The sequence below is a fragment of the Xyrauchen texanus genome, chromosome 34, assembly GCF_025860055.1.
Source record: "Xyrauchen texanus isolate HMW12.3.18 chromosome 34, RBS_HiC_50CHRs, whole genome shotgun sequence".
Classification (NCBI taxonomy): Eukaryota; Metazoa; Chordata; class Actinopteri; order Cypriniformes; family Catostomidae; genus Xyrauchen; species Xyrauchen texanus.
Window position 1 is genome coordinate 39,834,469 of NC_068309.1, and position 18,535 is coordinate 39,853,003.

General features: G+C 45.0%; 1 protein-coding gene across 4 annotated transcripts in view; it reads right to left on the bottom strand.

Moving 5' to 3' along the window:
- The window catches only part of camk2a (calcium/calmodulin-dependent protein kinase II alpha), a 234,142-nt gene that overhangs the window by 74,219 nt on the left and 141,388 nt on the right, over nt 1-18,535 (bottom strand). For 3 of the 4 annotated variants that reach the window (XM_052103734.1, XM_052103733.1, XM_052103732.1), the window contains exons 14-17: nt 6,486-6,518; nt 5,966-6,014; nt 5,251-5,326; nt 887-981 (exon numbers count right to left, since the gene is read on the bottom strand). In XM_052103734.1, coding sequence (XP_051959694.1) covers nt 887-981; nt 5,251-5,326; nt 5,966-6,014; nt 6,486-6,518 — 253 coding nt within the window. The remainder of the gene's footprint in view (nt 1-886; nt 982-5,250; nt 5,327-5,965; nt 6,015-6,485; nt 6,519-18,535) is intronic. The other variant, XM_052103735.1, reaches the window with a different exon arrangement.

Consider the following 18,535-nt stretch of genomic DNA (forward strand, 5'->3'; position numbering starts at 1 on the left):
ACACAGTCTCACAGAAATTTAGGTGATTTCACCCGATTTGAAAGGAGGAACATTGTAAGCTGTGAAATACATACTGACACTGCAGCACACTATCATTGCTCCATCAAAATAAAAGCTCCAGGTGAAGGTGAAGTAAATATGACAGAATACATCACTACTGCATGAAAAAATACTAATAATAATAATAATAATTCAGTATCATATTATAACAAGCTTCCTGAACAATAATACATAATATTCAACTGGGTTCCAAAATATAAGTAAGTGAAGTTGTAGTTTTTGCACACCCTGTAAAAAAATAGCTTTTTTTTATCTTTACCTTAATGTTTATTTCATTAAATATTCTGAAAGTACTTGGCAATAAGAGCTTTAAGAAATTATATAAAAATTATTTAATACAATCAGTTTTATGTATTTCCCCCAGTTGTACGCTGAAAGGGGGGCCCCAGCTGGGGCCTTTAAAAAAAAAAAAAGAGGAACAGGAACAGGTGTGTGACTCGCAGCTGACTGCATGCACGACCATCGGCTCCGAAGAAAATTTCTGAATGAACTCGACGTATTTTCCCGCTTTTATACCCGTATGTTTGGGGGCGGGGTATGCAAATACTGTCTGCCTACTTCTTATTGGCCTTTTTTCATAGATCAGAGGCATATTCGGCGCTCAAGAGAGACCCCTAGTGTCGCTTCTTCGACACAACGTCGAAGTGAGAGACAGACGGGGTACATATGAGAGACAACACATATGACAAAAATATATTGTAAAATATAAAAATATTGAAAACAAATAGCATCCAGATGTAATTTAAATATTAATAAAATATTAATACAAAATGAATGTATATATTTTATCTGTCTTGTTATTGATATACAGGAAAGTTTCTCTTACAGTTCTCAAAATAGAAGCGATGGAAGTCCAGCCCCTCCACCAGATTTCCCAGCGCTTCAGGCTCAAATGCTGTAACACTGGGATCACACATCTTCCTGCACACAAACATCACTGCTTATAGATGACTGAAACCTGAAAGCACTCAAATCCTTATCAGACTGACAGATAGAAATTTATGAACAGTATTTTGCAAACATGCACGTTCTTACACCGTTTATGCTTAATAAACCGTCAACGTGTGGACATGTAAGTACTTTTTCCTTTCTAAGGGAAAGTTCAGTAACAGCTTTAGAATAAACTGACTAAGGTAGATTTTTGCCCACAAACCCAGTTACTCATAGAATAATAACACCTTTACCGATGGTCTTAATGTGTGGTCACATTTATCTTTGCACTGCGAAATTCTTCAGGCAAAATACAAAATCTCAATAGGAATCCATGCAATAGACTTTCGCTTGGAGTTAAGTTTGGTGAACTCTGAAAGGCAAATTCACCACACTGACCAATAGGAAGTTGCTTGGTTCGGACATAGCAACACTATTCACAATGGACAATCATATAATTTTAGCTGTGAGTTTTATTTTAACTTAACTCACCCAAAGTATTAAGTGAAGCATTAAAAAAAGAGGCTGCTTGGCAATACGTTTTTTGCTAGTTTCACATGTGCTCAACATCCTTCCACGCATTCTTTGCCCACAGAATTTCACTGTGCAAAGGTAAATGTGACCACGCCTTTACTGGCTTTTCTAATGTGCATAAGTGTTGTGCACATGCCTGTTTATGTTTTGAAGTCAGAAGCAGAGAATAACATGATGATTTCAAGTCTTATGTAAACACATTTTTCATCTGTTGTTGAATATTTTGAATAAACTGATGTTTGGTAGTTACCTACATGTTGAGATCACATGACCAGTCGAATATTGCTTACCTTATCTTGCCAACCCCAGTTATCCCACTTTTAAGCACTGAATAACTTACTCATTGCTGACTGTGAATAGTGCATTTCTTCAATGGCACTGGTAACTAAAAAATTATTAACTATATAAACTGGGTCTCATAGAATCATGGTACTAGAACAACATTTTTGCAAAATGAGTTTTACGTTGCACATTGTACATATTGCAAAATGTTCCAGGAAATCAAAATCAAACAAATTTAACTTTTACACAATACACTAGAAAAAAGGCAGATTATCAGTTCATAAACACTTATTCTTGCTCTGTTACTCACACAATGCAATCTAATGACATCTGTACACTTTTACTATAGTGCATGATTTTTTAACTCACATTTGCTTTTATGACCGTATCGGTAAGGTTTAGGATAGGGAGGAATTTCCACCAAAAGCAGACAAATAGCTGCTCAGAACCTTGGGCACGTAGCCCGGTTGAGGTCTTAGGACGATATGGGTGTCTGCCAGACCAAACTCCAGGCAAGTGTCACTGACAGAGAACGCTTGCAGGTCCTCAACCCTCTTGATGGAAGCGAGCGCGATCAGGAGGGAAGTCTTCAAGGAGAGGGCTAAGAGCTCGACTGATTCTAGTGGCTTGAAGGGGGGTCTCTGGAGGCCTGAAAGAACCATGGAGAGACCACGGAGAGATCCCATGAGGGGAACAGGCATGGCCTGGGAGGGTTCAGCCTCCGGGCACCTCTAAGGAACCTTATGATAATTTCATGCTTCCCTAGGGACTTACTCCACTGCATCATGGTTAGCCGATATAGCGGCTACATAAACCTTCAAGGTTGCAGAAAACGGAGGTCTGTCCAGGGGTTGAAAGTCTGATGGCAGGCAGGGGTGATGAACACACAGTATGTGCCGTGGCGCCATGCCCATCTCAGGACTCGAGTCTGAAGCCAGTGCTGAAGCGGTCTCATATGCATCAACCCCAGTGGTGCGACCGCCGCAGAGGATGCCATATGCCCCAGGAGCCTCTGGGATTTTTTTAGAGGAACCGCTGTGCCTGGCATTGCATTTCAGCACTGACTGCGCACACTCGTTGGTGAGGTGCGCTGTCATTGAATCTGAGTCTAACTCCATGCAGAGAAAAGAAAAAGAGATGCTCTGAACCAGGGCGAGCTTGCTCTTTTTCCAGCTGACCTGAAGCCCTAGACGGCTGAAGTGCCTGAGCACCTGGTCCTTGTGGGTGCACAGTGATTCTTGAGAGTGGGCTAGGATGAGCCAGTCATCAAGGTAGTTGAGTATGCGGATGCCAACTTCCCTTAGCGGGGCAAGGGCTGCCTCCGCGACCTTCGTAAAGACGTGAGGGGACAGGGACATGCTGAAGCGGAGGACCTTGTACTGATATGCCTGGTCGTCGAATGTGAACTGTAGGAAGGGTCAGTTTCGAGGCAAGATAGAGATGTGGAAGTACGCATCATTCAGGTCTACCGCTGCAAACCATCTTGATACCGGACGCATGATAGAATGTGTCTTTGTATGAGCATCTTGAATGGTAGTTTGCGCAAGGCCCGGTTGAAAACTCGCAAGTCCAGGATCGGTCGTAAGCCAACGCCGTTCTTGGGTACGATGAAGTAAGGGCTGTAGAAACCCTCCTTCATCTCGGCTGGAGGGACAGGATCTATTGCATCTTTGAGTAAAAGGGTCGCGATCTCCACACGTAGGGTGTTGGCATCTTCGCCGTGCACCGAGGTAAAGCGGACACAGCCAAAAGGGGAAGGGGGCCTGGCTAACTGAATCAGGTAGCCGAGTCGGATGGTCCTGGCCAGCCAGCTCGAGGGATTAGGAAGTAAAAGCCATGTGTCCTAGATCTGTGCAAGGGGCACTAGGGGGACGATCATTTTTGAAGTACCTGCAGAGGCTTCGCAGCGGGTGGAGCAGGTAGTGTCGCGTCAGGAGGCAAAAGGGCATCCCGAGGCTTTGGTGCTGAGAGAAGGCTCGAAGCACTTACTTTGCTCCGCGCACTCGACAGGGGGCAGGTTAGTGACTGAGGAAGAGGTCCCGTTTAGGCATCTTCTAGACTCATCATAACCGGGTGGCGGGGGACAGCAGTTGTGGGTCCAGAGGCGAGGTCCTTGAAGACGTACCATAGACTGGGGCGTGCACTTCCTCGTTGCGGGCAGTGAAAGGTGCCCTCCACGCCCTCATCAGCTCATCATGCACCTCCATGAAAAAATGGACCTGGGGGAGGTGTAGCTGTGAATGGCGCCCGGACCCGCGGAACCAGTCGTCTAGTCATGAGGGCTGCAGGGAGGATGGAGGGTTCCAGACCAACCCCACATGCATGTCGGCCATCTGGGCATTAGCCTCAAACTAGGCGTGCTGACCCGAAGGTGAAAATCCAGTACATCTTCCATGTCAGACGCTGGGACGCTCTCCGATGCAGTGGCAAATTCGTCATCCAGCTCAGCGGGCTCGAGGGAGTAAACAGACTGGCCGTGAGGTGAGCCGCTCTCTTCCTCAATCCTGTGGGAAAAAGAAGCGATGCGGGGGGTTTCTGGAGTGGCATTACTTTTTAGGAAGGATAGCCGCGACCGCAACGTTGCCATGGTTAAATTCTCGCAGTGAGAACATGAACCATCCACAAATACCACCTCAGTGTGATCTTGGCCCAGACACACAAGGCAGCGTCTGTGACCGTCAGGAGCGGAGAGAAATGGACCTTATACAGGAACTATACAGGGGCGGAAGGGCATCTTTAAAAAGACACGTCCTAAAAAAAGGATGTTCAACGCCAGCTGTGTGTGCTCTTTTAGAGAAATAAACTCTTTTAGGGAAAATTCTCTCTTTTAGAAGCGCTGTCAAAGCACCGAGGGGCAAAGCTTCACAGCTGTTCAGAGAAGGAGAAAGCCGCTGATATGCGCCGTAGATCCAACAGCAAATGCTCTACAGAGGTGAGTGGAACAGAAGTGATCTCAGCTCGCTGATCGCACAACCGCTCGGCTCCGAAGAAGAATCTGAATGAACAGATGCAAGATTCCCTCCTTTTATACCCATATGTCCGGGGGAGGGACATGCAAATTCTGTCTGCCAATTTCTCATTGGCATTTTCTCAAGTTCAGAGGTAATGTGGAGGTCCAGAGGTCAGGGCGCAGATGCCAAAGTGTGCCCTGTCCCTGAGAGACGTATTAGTGTCGCTTAATTCAACACAACATCAAGTGACTGACAGACGGGGAACAAAACATTACTGAATTTACCTTTAAGATGTTCCATAAGTAGTCAGAGCATGTTTATCTCAATGCCTCAAATAGTATACTTTAAGGACTGCTGAGTGGAAAGATGCTTTGATTTAAATTTTTTGTTGTTTTCTTTAAAAGTCAAATTTATTTCCCCTGTTGTGGGTACTACTACCTCACATCAAGGCACAAAGCTCATTGAATATATATCAAATGGTCTCCAAACTCACGTGTAATTCTCAAAATCTCCATTGCTGATGGCTTCAATGAGCTGCTCAGTAACTTTGATGATCTCCTGTTTCCTCACTGTAAAACAGACAGAGATTTTTTTACAGTGTTTTTTCTGCTCAGGGTTCAAATGATGGTGGATCCCACTTCAGTACAATCCATGTGCATATCATTTATATAATTTCACGTGCAATTAAGATGTGCACGGTTGTATATGAACAGTTGGTGAGCAGCAATTTTCTTGCAACAGATTATCAATGAATTCAAAGTCAAGGTATTGACTGGTTTATTTGAAGGCAAATTCGTTGAACAATATTTCATGCACTAGAATTTAGCATTAAAACCCACTGCCTATTTACTAACCACCTGCAAGACAACTTAAACAGACACTTACCTGTAAATAGCACTTAGTCAATGTAATTCTTGTAAGTGCAAGTATGTCTCCTTTCTATGTAAATCAGGCTTATTTTAGAATGTTCCTAATTCACAAAACACTTTGCCTGGCTAAATTATAGTCACTTTATTACCAACTGCTGAAAGTAACTATTACTACTGAAAATGGCAAATGGCTGCACCCTTATAGTGTTTGACATACTGCATGAAAATAATTGCAAAAAATCCCAAATAAATTTAATTTACATCCAGGCTGTAACACAACATATCCAATGAGAACTGAATACTTTTCAAGGCACTGTAAATAGGAAGGTGTGCAGGTACCTCTTGTATCCTCATCCTCAATGGTGGTGTTGGTGCTCTCGGATGATTCCTATAAATGACAAATAGTCACATTTAGGGTTTAATGGTTAATTTTAAAGGCTAATATCACAATTCATGAGGTGGCTTCTGCTCTCTATGACTCTTCTGTGTCCTTAAGAAAGAAAGAGTTAGTGGAGATCAGAGGTGGGGGGGTGCTGAGCTGACACTGCTCCTGCAATAATCCCATTAAGACAGTGAGTCAAGTCATTTTAATTTGAACAGTGCTTCTCACAATACACATCCTTTCAAAGCAGCTTTGCAGAAAAATCATGTTCTAATACAAGTAATTTCTTAATTGAGTAAATGGAGTATATAACATAAACACATCTGATTTGACCAACTTTACAGGTGAGATGTTACATAAACAACAGTAAAAAGAAAGTCCAGCTCCATGACAGCCATCGTTTGCTCATTGGGTTGCCTTTAAGGCTTTGGGCTATTTGCAATGACTTTCCTTGAGGCAGATTCTCCAAACACTCACCATCAGCTGGGTGTTGGAACTGGACTTCCTTTTCTAGAAGAGAAACGAGAAGTTAGACAGGATCAAACACTATGTGATGGACAGATGGAGAATAGCAGACACTATTCAGAGTGTATGAATGAAATGCTTTTGTATCATTACAGCCTCACCAACCCTTGTGTTTGTTCCTTGAAGGGCTTATACAGTAAGTATTGTAGTACTAACTATTGCTTAAAGAGTCGCTTTTGTACAATTTAAAGGCTCCACATTCACAACTGTATACTGTTTGTGAACATTTAAACACCACCCACGTATGAAGGTACAAATGTAGCAACAATGTGAAAACTTTAAAAGTTTAATGTTGAAATCTGACTAACAGACAATAATCAAAGACCTGTGTTCCGAATTCAAAGTTGCAGACAAATTATTCACAAATGTGTAAAATTACATTCACATAAATACAATGACAGAAAGTTTATTGTGTGTATTTGCAGTCCCTCAGTGATCGCTATCAAGGCGGGAACCCCCCATCTATGGCAAGGTGCCCGTGTTCGATCTCGCCATGGCCCTGCCCCCATGGCCCTGCCCAGACTATATTCTCAATATGGCACAACCTCGAAAAACTGACCAGAAAAAAATGTTGGCCACAAAGTAGGTTCACACCCACTCATGATATAGACCAATGGCAGTAATAAGATGTTTAACAGCCGGTATGTAGTTTTTCTGAAAGTTCGCACTTGCAAGCTGCTTTGAACCACCACAACAAACTCAAAAACATCCTTCTTTTGTCAAGATTCTGTTGAAATGATGCCTTGCCCATTGTCTTTTTTTTCACTAATACTTCTAAAATATTAATATTTCACAACCTACATCAAAAAGGAAAGTGGTGGAAAAAGACTGCTGCAAACACTAAACCAATCCTGTAGTTAGCTGACCCATCAGTCCTTTAAAAAGTTGGTTGTTACCATTAAACCCTTTGGTAAAATTAAATGAAATGTTGTGCTGCGCTGCACTGTTGGCTGTCAAAATTGCAATAGCAAAAACACAAAAAAGGGCTTTCCTTTTATCTGATTCCATCAGAGAACTGACTGGACCGAAGAGATCATTTCCAACTCACTGGTTTGCAATAAACATTTTATTACAGGTATGTTTATTACAGGTATTCATATAATTATAATAATACTATAGCTTTGAATATTTCTGTATATGATAACTTTGTGTCGAACTTTCATTTAATCTATGATTATAACAAGCTGTGTTGTTAGCAATAGTGTACCCAAACCTAGCTAACTTTGAACCTTAAGGCAAATTTTATTCTATATTATTTTTAAGATACGTAGATTTATTGGAGCGGTCTAATCTGTCAAATCTAACACAACATTTTGCTGACATTCTGCCACCACGTTCATCATAACTCACAGAAATGCTGAAAGACACAAGCAGTCACAGACAGTGCTCATGTTGCACATTCACAACACACTTTGACATTAAATAAAGATGAATCTAAATTCTGAATTTTTAGGTTTGTGTGATGTTTGTTTTAAGTATCCATAATGTGTTCTGTAATTGTTGTCAAAGATGATAACAATAGTTGAAATGCACAGCCACAGCACCACGTGAAAACTTGTCAAATACAAATCTGAAGTTGAACATTGCAATCTGCACTCACAGACAATAATCCAAATCTCTGTTCTGAATTCAAAGTTTCAGAAAAATAGTTACAAATGTATAAAATGACTCCCATAAATACAACAACAGACACAAACTTGTATTACACATTAACTTTTGTACTTTAATTCAGTTTCAAACACAAGTCTGCACTTATAACCCCTATAAACCATATAATAGATATAAACTAAAAGCAGCAAAACTTTAATTTTGGCTTTTAAATATAATATTCAGAATTTCTAATTTTATCCTAATAGTTCACATTATATATATATATATAGTTTTTATTAGTGTTCTTATTGGGGTCAAGCCCCGAAGGGGTGAAGACCCCTATTGTTTTCGTTAGTTTTCCTAATATTATTATTATTTTTCCGCTTCTTCCACACTTGGGTCTAGGCAGCCCATAGAACCGCTTTCAGATAGAGGACAGTCGAATCGTCTAGGTTACGTATGTAACCTCCGTTCTACGTATTCTTTCAGGGGGAAAAGACCCTGCGGAGACCACACCTACCCTGCAGGGGAGGTAAAAGTGGCGAATACATCACATGGCCGCTTAGGTCCTATGTGGGAAAGTTGGCGCGGTGGTAGATCCAGCCTCGTAGAGGGGGGAAAGCTACAGCACGGCGACCGAGGCAGCTGGAACTGCCTAAGGGAGACACTGCGGTCCGCTCGTGAGGGGACAGTACCGCGGAAATTACACACAGGGGGAGTCCGAACAGGAGGCCTTAACCTGTGGAGCACCTATTCCAGTACAGGGTAGATTGAGTACCTTGGGTAGTGAGTAGTGGCTTGGGTCGGCGAGTTCCTCTGCTGAACTGTGGACCCAAGAGGGCTAGGGAGGAATCAACCAGGGATCCGAGAGATGGGGTCTCCTGGGAACAAAGGCGCACTATTTTACCTCGGCTGAGGGAAAGGGCGCTAGGCGCAAGCGATTCACCCGGCCAGTTCGTCAGCATGTTACCGCGTTCTACGGGCTCGGACCTGAGAAAACACAGGACGATACTGACTCAACTCGGAGATTGTAGAATCTCGCGAAAGTGTTAGGTGTTGCCCACCCTGCCGCTCTACAGATGTCTGCTAGGGAGGTGCCCCTGGCCAGTGCCCACAAGGACACAACACTTCTGGTTGAGTGCGCTCGAACCTGCAAGGGGGGGGGCACGGCCTGGGTGTGATAAGCCAATGAATGGCAATGACAACCCAGTGGGCGAGCCTCTGTTTGGAGACAGCCTTCCCTTTCTGCTGTCCCCCGAAGCAGACAAAGAGCTGCTCAGAACGTCTAGAGCTCTGTGTACGGTCCAGATAGATATGCAAAGCACATACCGGACACAGCAACGAAAGGGCTGGGTTTGCCTCCTACCGGGGCAGTGCTTGCAGGTTCACTACCTGATCTCTGAAGGGTGTGGTAGGAACCTTGGGCACATAGCCCGGTCTTAGGATCACGTATGTGTCTGCCGGACCGAACTCCAGGCAAGTGTCGCTGACAGAGAATGCTTGCAGGTCCCCGACCCACTTGATGGAGGCGAGCGTGATCAGCAGGGCCGTTTTGAGAGAAAGGGCCCTGAGTCCAGCTGAATCTAGCGGCTCGATGGGGGCCTCCGGAGGCCCATGAGGACCACTGAGAGATCCCAGGAGGGGAACAGGCTTGGCCGGGAGGGAGTTAGCCTCCGGGCGCCTTTTAGGAACCTGATAATTAAGTCGTGCTTACCCAGAGACTTGCCGTCTATCGTGTTGTGGTGAGCCGGGATGGCGGCAACATACACCTTGAGGGTAGAGGGAGACAGCCTCCCCTCCAGCCTTTCCTGTAGGAACATGAGCACTGACCTAACTACGCACCTCTGTGGGTCTTCAGCCCGGGAAGAACACCAATTTGCGAACAGGCGCCACTTTAGGGCGTAAAGATGCCTGCTAGAAGGGGCTCTGCCTTGGTTGATAGTATCTACGACAGTCAATGGTAGACCGGCTAGATCTTCCGGATCCCGTCCAAGGGCCAGATGTGGGGAAAAACGGGACCAGGGGGGCGAGGCTGTGTGCGCCGACCGGACCCCAGGAACCAGTCTTCCAGCCGTGATGGCTGTGGGGAGGATGGAGGGTTCCAATCCAAGCCCACGCTAGTGGCGGCCTGGGAAAGCATGTCGGTCATCTGCGCATCGGCCTCAGCCTGGGTGTGCAGGCCCAAAAGCGGCAGCCCAGGGGAGTCCTCAGTGTCAGATACCGCGCTCTCCGATGCAGCGGTGAGCTCATCCACTTCGGTCTCGAGAGGATAGGCAGACTGGCTGTGAGGCGAGACGTTGTTACCTCGAGCACGGACGGGAATCAACGAGCGTGCCGGGGACGGGTGGTCCGAGGGGGCGTACCCGGCGGAGATGCACCTACTGCCATCCCCAAATCGCCTTCCTCGCCAACCGCATCGTCCTCAATCCCGTAGGAAGCAGGAGCAATGCGGGGGGTGGCTGGAGTGGCTTGCTTTCGGTTGAAACCAAGCCGCGACCGGAACGTTGTCATGTTCTGGCAGTGAGAACATGAACCATCCACAAACGCAGCCTCGGTGTGATCGCTGCCCAAACACACGAGACAACGCCTGTGGCCCTCTGAAGCGAGGAGAACAGAGGCATATATCAGCGCTCAAGTGAGACCCCTAGTGTCGCTTCTCCGACACAACGTGGAGAGAGCGACAGAAGGGGAACTGTTAACAAAGCAAATTGGGTGTCTCTACCTCGAACCCTCTAGTGCCACAAACTGCCCAAATTTGCACTCACATTTATGTTAATAACTTTTGAACAGTGAGTCCTAGAAACAAAATTCTGATTCCATGGCTCCAGATAATTTGATTGCACCAGATGACGTCATTAAAAATGTTTTCTACTATTTAACATTTTCTGGAAAACCTACTATTTAAACTCGTCCTAGGTCATTTGTCCAATTTGCAGGACAATTGGTCTGCATCAACTAAAGGCACTCACGACAAAAAGCTATTCACAGAATTTTGATAAACCATACCTTTTTCGAATGGCACTTCAACGAATTTCATGCAGAGCACGCCAAAATGGATGTCTCTCTGTAATGCTTTATCATATTCATTCAAGCTCACTATTTGTCTTTGCCTGCTCAGTTTTGGAACAGTGCCACCTAGTGGTCACGAGATATGAAAAAAATCACATTTTTGCTTATAACATCTGAACAGTTTGTCATAAAATCATCAAATTGGTCTCTTAGATTCAGTGGGGTATAGCGAGTCCAAAGAAATGAAAAATTTTGGCCGTTGGTCATTTTGAATTTAGTCATAAAATGCTGTATTCTACGAATGACATGGTGTATCGTTACGAAACACGGTATGTGCCTTTGGCACCTTGCGCTGAGACAGGACCTCTTTGTGGTCAATAATTCTAAAAATGCTAATAGCTATTGAATCCTTTTGCTTACTGTCATGAGAATGGTCTTGATAGATTCAGTGTTTCATGTCGAAAACAATAATACCAATTATGTCATGATCGAGCACACTTCCAATCTGTCATTTTTAAATGTTTTGAAAACCTACTTAATAACATAAGTAATAACATTTAATAAATAATAAATGGCAGACATCCAAAATGGCTGACAAATGAAAACGACTCAGTATGTAGCACTTCTACAGAGACAATTTTTGTTATTTCTCGTAACAGTTGAAGGTAACCTCAGGGCCTAAAGGTGATGACACGTACCAAGTTTCATCCTAATCCCTCAAAGCATTGCGGAGATACAGCCTCCGGTATGGTTTATCAAAATTCTGTGAATAAATTTTTGTCGTGAGTGCCTCTAGATGATGCAGGCCAATTTTCATGCAAATATATTGCATGGCATTATATTCATGATGTTAGCCAGAGTGGAACTGGCTTCTGAGACGTCAATCCGCACATCTTAACATGTGGCTCGCTAGGAGACACCGCAGAGTCTCACAACATGTGGAGGCTCATGCTAAATTCTGCGATCCATGCACAACTTACCACATGCCCTATTGAGAATGAGAACCACTTAATCGTGACCATGAGGAGGTTACTCCATGTGACTCTACCCTCCCTAGCAACCGGGCCAATTTGGTTGCTTAGGAGACCTGGCTGGAGTCACATTACTTTGGATTCTTATGCATACACACTATGACAATACTGGCTCATAGGATGCTTTAACAACATTAATGTTGGCAACTTCATTCAGGAGTAGGTTTGGTTATTAGCAATAATTAATAATTATCAAAAGATAATTATTAATTATTAAAATCAATTTAACATTGATCAGAATCAAAAATAGCGTTTTAATCCTTTAAATCAACAGTCATTAAAGATAAATATCAATTAACAAAAATAGAATATTAATTATTATCAAAGACAACTATTAATTATTAAAATCAATAGACATTGATTCAACATTAAGTTATTAATCCTTCAAATCAACAATCATCAAAGATAACTATCAATTATTAATTCAATAGAACATTGATAAGAATCAACATTAGCCTATTAATCCTTCAAATCAACAATCATCAAAGATAACTATCAATTATCAAAATCAATGAGAAATTGGCAGACAGAATTTGTATGTCCCGACCCGGACATATGAGTATAAATGGAGGGAAATGCGTCTGTCCATTCAGATTATTCCTTCGGAGCCGAGCAGTTGTGTGATTGTCTGGGCACCCCTCACAGCCATGCCCCCCGGTTCCTTTCTTCCTGGAGGTGCATGATGAGCTGAGGAGGTTGTGGAGGGAACCTTTTACTGTCCGCAACCACCCCCTCGCTCATCCGCTCTCACCCGGTGCTCCCCTCCAAAGCCTGTAGGATGACGTCGTCACTGACCTTCAAAGCCTACAGTGCCGCCACACAGGCCGTTTCCGCTTTGTATGTCATGGCCCTCCTGCAAGTTCACCATGCCAAGGCACTGCAGGAACTGCGCTCTCATCAGAGTAAGACGTCGTGCAAATCGACCCCCGCTACCCAGTCTGATGAGGGATTGCTGCGTTATCTGCCTTACAGAAACCTGGATGTCTGCGGAGATTCCAGACACGGCCATTGAACCCGCGGGGTTCTCCGAGCACCGAGTGGACAGAGCGAAAGACCTCCCAAGGAAAAGGAGAGGTGGTGGTATATGTTTTATGATCAACAAATCATGGTGTGATCAGAGGAACGTACATTTTATCAAGTCTTTCTGCTCTCCTGATCTGGAATATCTCATGTTTCTGTGTCGACCATTCTAGCTACCGAGGAATTCACAGTGGTCATTATCACAGCTGTGTACATCCCCCCATGAGCCGACACAGACCGGGCACTCAAGGAACTGTATGGGAGTATAAGTGAGCAGGGGGACGTGGACTTTAACAAAGCCAATTTTAAAACAATCCCACCAAAACACTGCCAACACATCAGCTTCAACACACGAGGGGACCGGGTTTTGGACCATTGCTATTCTCCTTTCCGGGATGGCTACAAATCCCTCCCCCGCCCACCATTTGGCAAATCAGACCACTCTTCCGTTCTGCTTCTGCCCACTTACAGGCAGAAACTGAAACGGGAAGCACCCACCCTCAGAACGATCCAGTGCTGGTCGGACCAATCAGACTCTGCGCTACAAGACTGTTTTGATCACGCAGTCTGGGAAATGTTCTGGTCCGCCTCTGATGACGACATCAAGGTTTACGCTGACAGCGTAACGTGTTTCATCAGGAAGTGCGTAGAGGATGTTGTGCCAACCAAAACAATACGGATCTACCCCAACCAGAAACCATGGGTTAACGGCGATGTTCGCGTGGCACTTAATGCACAGACCTCCACTTTTAATTCCGGGAATGTGGAGGAGTGTAAACTTCATCAGTGCTGCCAAACACCAGTACAGGCAAAAAATTGAAGGACAGTTCAACACCACTGACTCTAGAAGTATGTGGCAGGGAATTAACATCATCACGGACTACAAAGGGAATAAAAACTCCACCGTGAACACCGCTGCCTCTCTCGTGGATGAGCTTAACACATATTATGCTCGTTTCGAGGACAACAACAACGCCTTCGTGGAGAGAGCACTCGCGGCCGACGCTACAGAGGTTGGTTTACTCTCCGTCTCTGTTGCAGATGTAACCCTATCCTTCCAACGGGTGAACATCCGTAAAGCCGCGTGTCCAGACGGCATTCTGGACGCATCATCAGAGCGTGCGCAAACCAACTGGCTGGTATTTTTACGGACATTTTCAACCTGTCCCTCTCCCTGTCTGTAGTCCCCACATGCTTCAAAACGTCAACCATTGTGCCTGTACCAAAGCAAGCCAAAATCACTTGCCTAAATGACTGGCGTCCTGTTGCTCTGACCCCCATCATTAGCAAATGCTTTGAGAGGTTAATCAGAGATCACATCTGCTCTGTGCTGCCCACCTCTTTGAACCATTGCAGTTTGCCTACCGCAACAACCACTGATGATGCCATTGCATCTACAATACTCACTGCTCTCTCCCATCAGGAAAAAAGGAACACATATGTGAGAATGCTGTTTGTAGACTAAAGCTCAGCATTCAACACCATAGTGCCCTCCAAGCTTGATGAGAAACTCTGGGCTCTGGGCTTAAACAGCTTGCTGTGCAGCTGGATCTTGGACTTCCTGTCAGGCAGACGTCAGGTGGTTAGAATGGGCAACAACATCTCATCACTGACCCTCAACAATGGAGCCCCGCAGGGCTGTGTTCTCAGCCTACTACTGCATATATATTTTCATATACTCTTATTTATTTTTTTTATTGTATGTGTATTCTATATTGTGTGTATTGTTTACTGTACATTGTATATTAGTATTGTGTAAGTATATTTACATTTGATATGTAAATTGTGTTGTGTAAATATGTTGTTTACTGTAAATTGGTATATGTCTCGTCAATGTCATGACTGCTATGTTGCTCGGAACTGCACACAAGACTTTCACCTATTGTTTTACTTGTGTACATAGTAGTGTGAAAATAAAGTGATTTGATTTGATTTGATTTGATTTGAAAAAGGTGTCCATATTTAATCATGCCATGATTGACCGAACTCCAGGCAGGTGTCGCTGACAGAGTACGCTTGCAGGTTCCCAACCCTATTGATGGAGGTGAGCGCGATCAGGAAGGGCGTCTTCAAGGAGAGGGCCTCGAGCTCAACTGAGAAGGGGGGTCTCTGAAGGCCCAAGAGGACCACTGAGAGATCCCAGGAGGGGAACAGACTTGGCCAGGGAAGATTCAACCTCCAGCACCTCTAAGGAACCTGATAATCAAGTCGTGCTTACCCAAGGACTTGCCGTCCACTGCGTCGTGGTGGGACGCGGTAGTGGCTACATACACCTTCAAGGTGGAGGGGGACAGCCCCCCCTCCAACCTCTCTTGCAGGGATGAAAGCACTGACCGAACTGCGCACTGCATTCAGACCGGGAAGAACACCAGTTTTCAAACAAGCACCACTTTGGGGTGTAAAGTTGCCTGGTAGTGGGAACTCTGGCTTGGTTGATCATGTCTACTACGGCAGGTGGTAGGCCAATTAGATCTTCTGCATTCCATCCAGGGTCCAGACATGGAGTTTCCAGAGGTCTGGGCGCGGATGCCAGAGTGTGCCCCGTCCCTGAGAAAGAAGGTCCTTCCTCAGGGTAATTCACCAGGGAGGGGCTGTCGCTAGGAGCACGAGATCCGAGAACCAAGTCCGAGTGGGCCATTAGAGGCGCCAGAATGACTCATTCGTCGTCTTCCCTGACATTGCATAGCACCCGTGCAAGAAGTCTCAGTGGGGGAAATGTGTACTTGCGCAGCCCCCGGGCCAGCTGTGTGCCAGCACATCTGTCCTGAGGGAAGCTTCCATCTCTTGGGAAACAAACAGGACTTCCTGTGCTTTGCCGAACCATTCCCAAATCAGCTGGACCAACTGGGGGTGAAGCATCCACTCTCCGCTGAGCATACCTTGTAGCGACAGCGCATCCGCTGGCTGTTGAGGCTGCCCTGTGGTGACCAGAACACATAGGGACACCTGCTGTAAAGGGACTCCTGTCCATAGAAAACAGAGGTCTGTCCAGGGTTTGAATCTGGTGGCAATCAGGGGTGATAATCGCACGGTGCGTGCCGTGGCACCATGCCCATCTTGGGACTCAAGTCTGGAGCCAGTGCTGAAGCAGTCTCATATGCATCAACCCCAGCAGTGCGACCACTGCGGAGGATGGCATATGCCCCAGGAGCCTCTGGAAATGTTTTAGAGGAACCGCCGTGCCTGGCTTGAACAAGGTGAGCGGCGCCCTGACCCGGAAACCAATTGTCTAGCTGTGAGGGATGAGGGAGGGGACGGAGGGTTCTAGTCCTGCCCCGCGCTCATGGCAGTCCAGGCAAGCATAGCGGACATCAGCGCGTCAGGCTCACACTGGACGAGCAGACCCGGAGGTGGCAGCCCAGTCGAGTCATCAGCATCAGATGCCGCTGTGACGCTCTCCGATGCGAAAGTGAAAATAATCATCCAGCTCACGGTGTCTGACGGAGTAAACATACTGGCCGTGAGGCGAGCCGCTCTCACCTCGAGCCCGAATGGAAACAAACGAGTGTGCTGGGGAGCGGGTGGTTCGTGGGGATTTACCCAGCGAAACCGAGTCCGTTGTACGCCCCAAATCGCCTTCATCGCCAGCCGCGCCGGCCCCAATCACGTAGGAAGGAGGCACAGCGCAGGGGAAAGAAAGCCGCGACAGCAACATTGCCATGCTATGTCCTCGCACTGAGAACATGAACCATTCATAAAACACTGCCTGCGTGTTATCACAGCCCAGGCACACAAAGGCAGCTCTTATGACCGTCAGAAGTGGAGAGAAATTTAACCGCATCCAGGAACTACACAGGGGCAGAAAGACATCTTTAAAAAGACGCATCATGACATTCAACGACAGCTGTGTATTGCTCTTTTAGAGAAATAAACTCTTTTTAGGGAAAATAATCTCTTTAAGAAGTGTTGTCGAAGCACCCAGGGGCAAAGCTGCACTGTTGTGTAGAGAAGGAGAAAGCCGCTGATATGCGCTGTAGATTCAACAGCATACGCTCTCTGTAGAGATGATGCGAACAGTCTCGTGAATGCAGCTCACTGATCACACAACCGCTCGGCTCCAAAAAAATTTTTAATGGACAGACACATTTCTCTCCCTTTATACCCATATGTCCGGGGGCCGGACATGCAAATTCTGTCTGGCAATTTCTCATTGGCCTTTTCTCAAGAGAGACCCCTAGTGTCGCTTCTTCGAAACAATATCGAAGTGAGTGACAGACGGGGAACTATAATATCTTAGAGTCATTATTGTGTAGTTTGATTAAATTGTTAATAGTGTTTAAAAATAAGTAATTAAATAATAATAATAAATAATAACCCGAGTGAGCAAGCTGAAGGCGACTGTGTCAAGGAACACAAAACTCCATAAGATGTTGGTTAATGGAGAAAAATATCCTTGGGAGAAACCAGATCCACTGTGGGGGCCAGTTCCCCTCTGGCTAACATCATGAATATAATGTCAATATTACATATGTATAGTGCAAGTCATGGTTTAAAATGATTAAACTAAGTAAGTATTAAGGGCCAGTGTTTAAACTAAGATTTTGAATATAATGTCAATATTACATATGTATAGTGCAAGTCATGGTTTAAAATGATTAAACTAAGTAAGTATTAAGGGCCAGTGTTTAAACTAAGATTTTGTATGAACTGTAAGATTAATGACTGATGTCTTTGAAGTCCATCCTGGATTAACTGCAGAAGTTCACATAGATGCAATTGTCCTTTTTTGTTGGCTGATGAAGGGTTTTGTTGGCAATTAATTGATAGTCTATGTATTCCATTTCAAGAGTGTAGTCCATCATTAGACCGAGGTGACACATGCAGGGATCAGTGAAGTGCATCGCAGTTCAACCTGGCCGGTAATTTCTGTGAGGTCTATCCTAAATCCAAGGTTCAGGCAATGGCATATGAAGTATCCCATGTCTTATGGTTGGAGTTGTTATCAGTTCATCCTCTGAAGTCCATCATAATAAACTGAAGTGATGTTTGGCTGGCACCGGCTGCTATTAGTAATCATCACACAGTGACATGTAGCAGTGGAGTCCAACACGAAGCAGTAATGGAGCTGGATCCAGACAGTTCTGGTGACCTCAGGATATGAATCCTGAGGTTGAGACAGGGAAACAAATAAAATAATATTAGCATAGATGTCATTCAATTTTTTGCAGAGTTATAGATCATGATCACTGTTTCTGGTTCCGGCAGACCTAATTAAAGCAGGCTAATTGTGAGTTGGAGGATACAGTAAATTAGGTGTATGCCTGGCTAAATAGATGAGTCTTTAGTCTAGACTTAAACTGAGTGAGTGTGTCTGCGTCTTGAACAGTTTTATGGAGACTATTCCATAGTTTA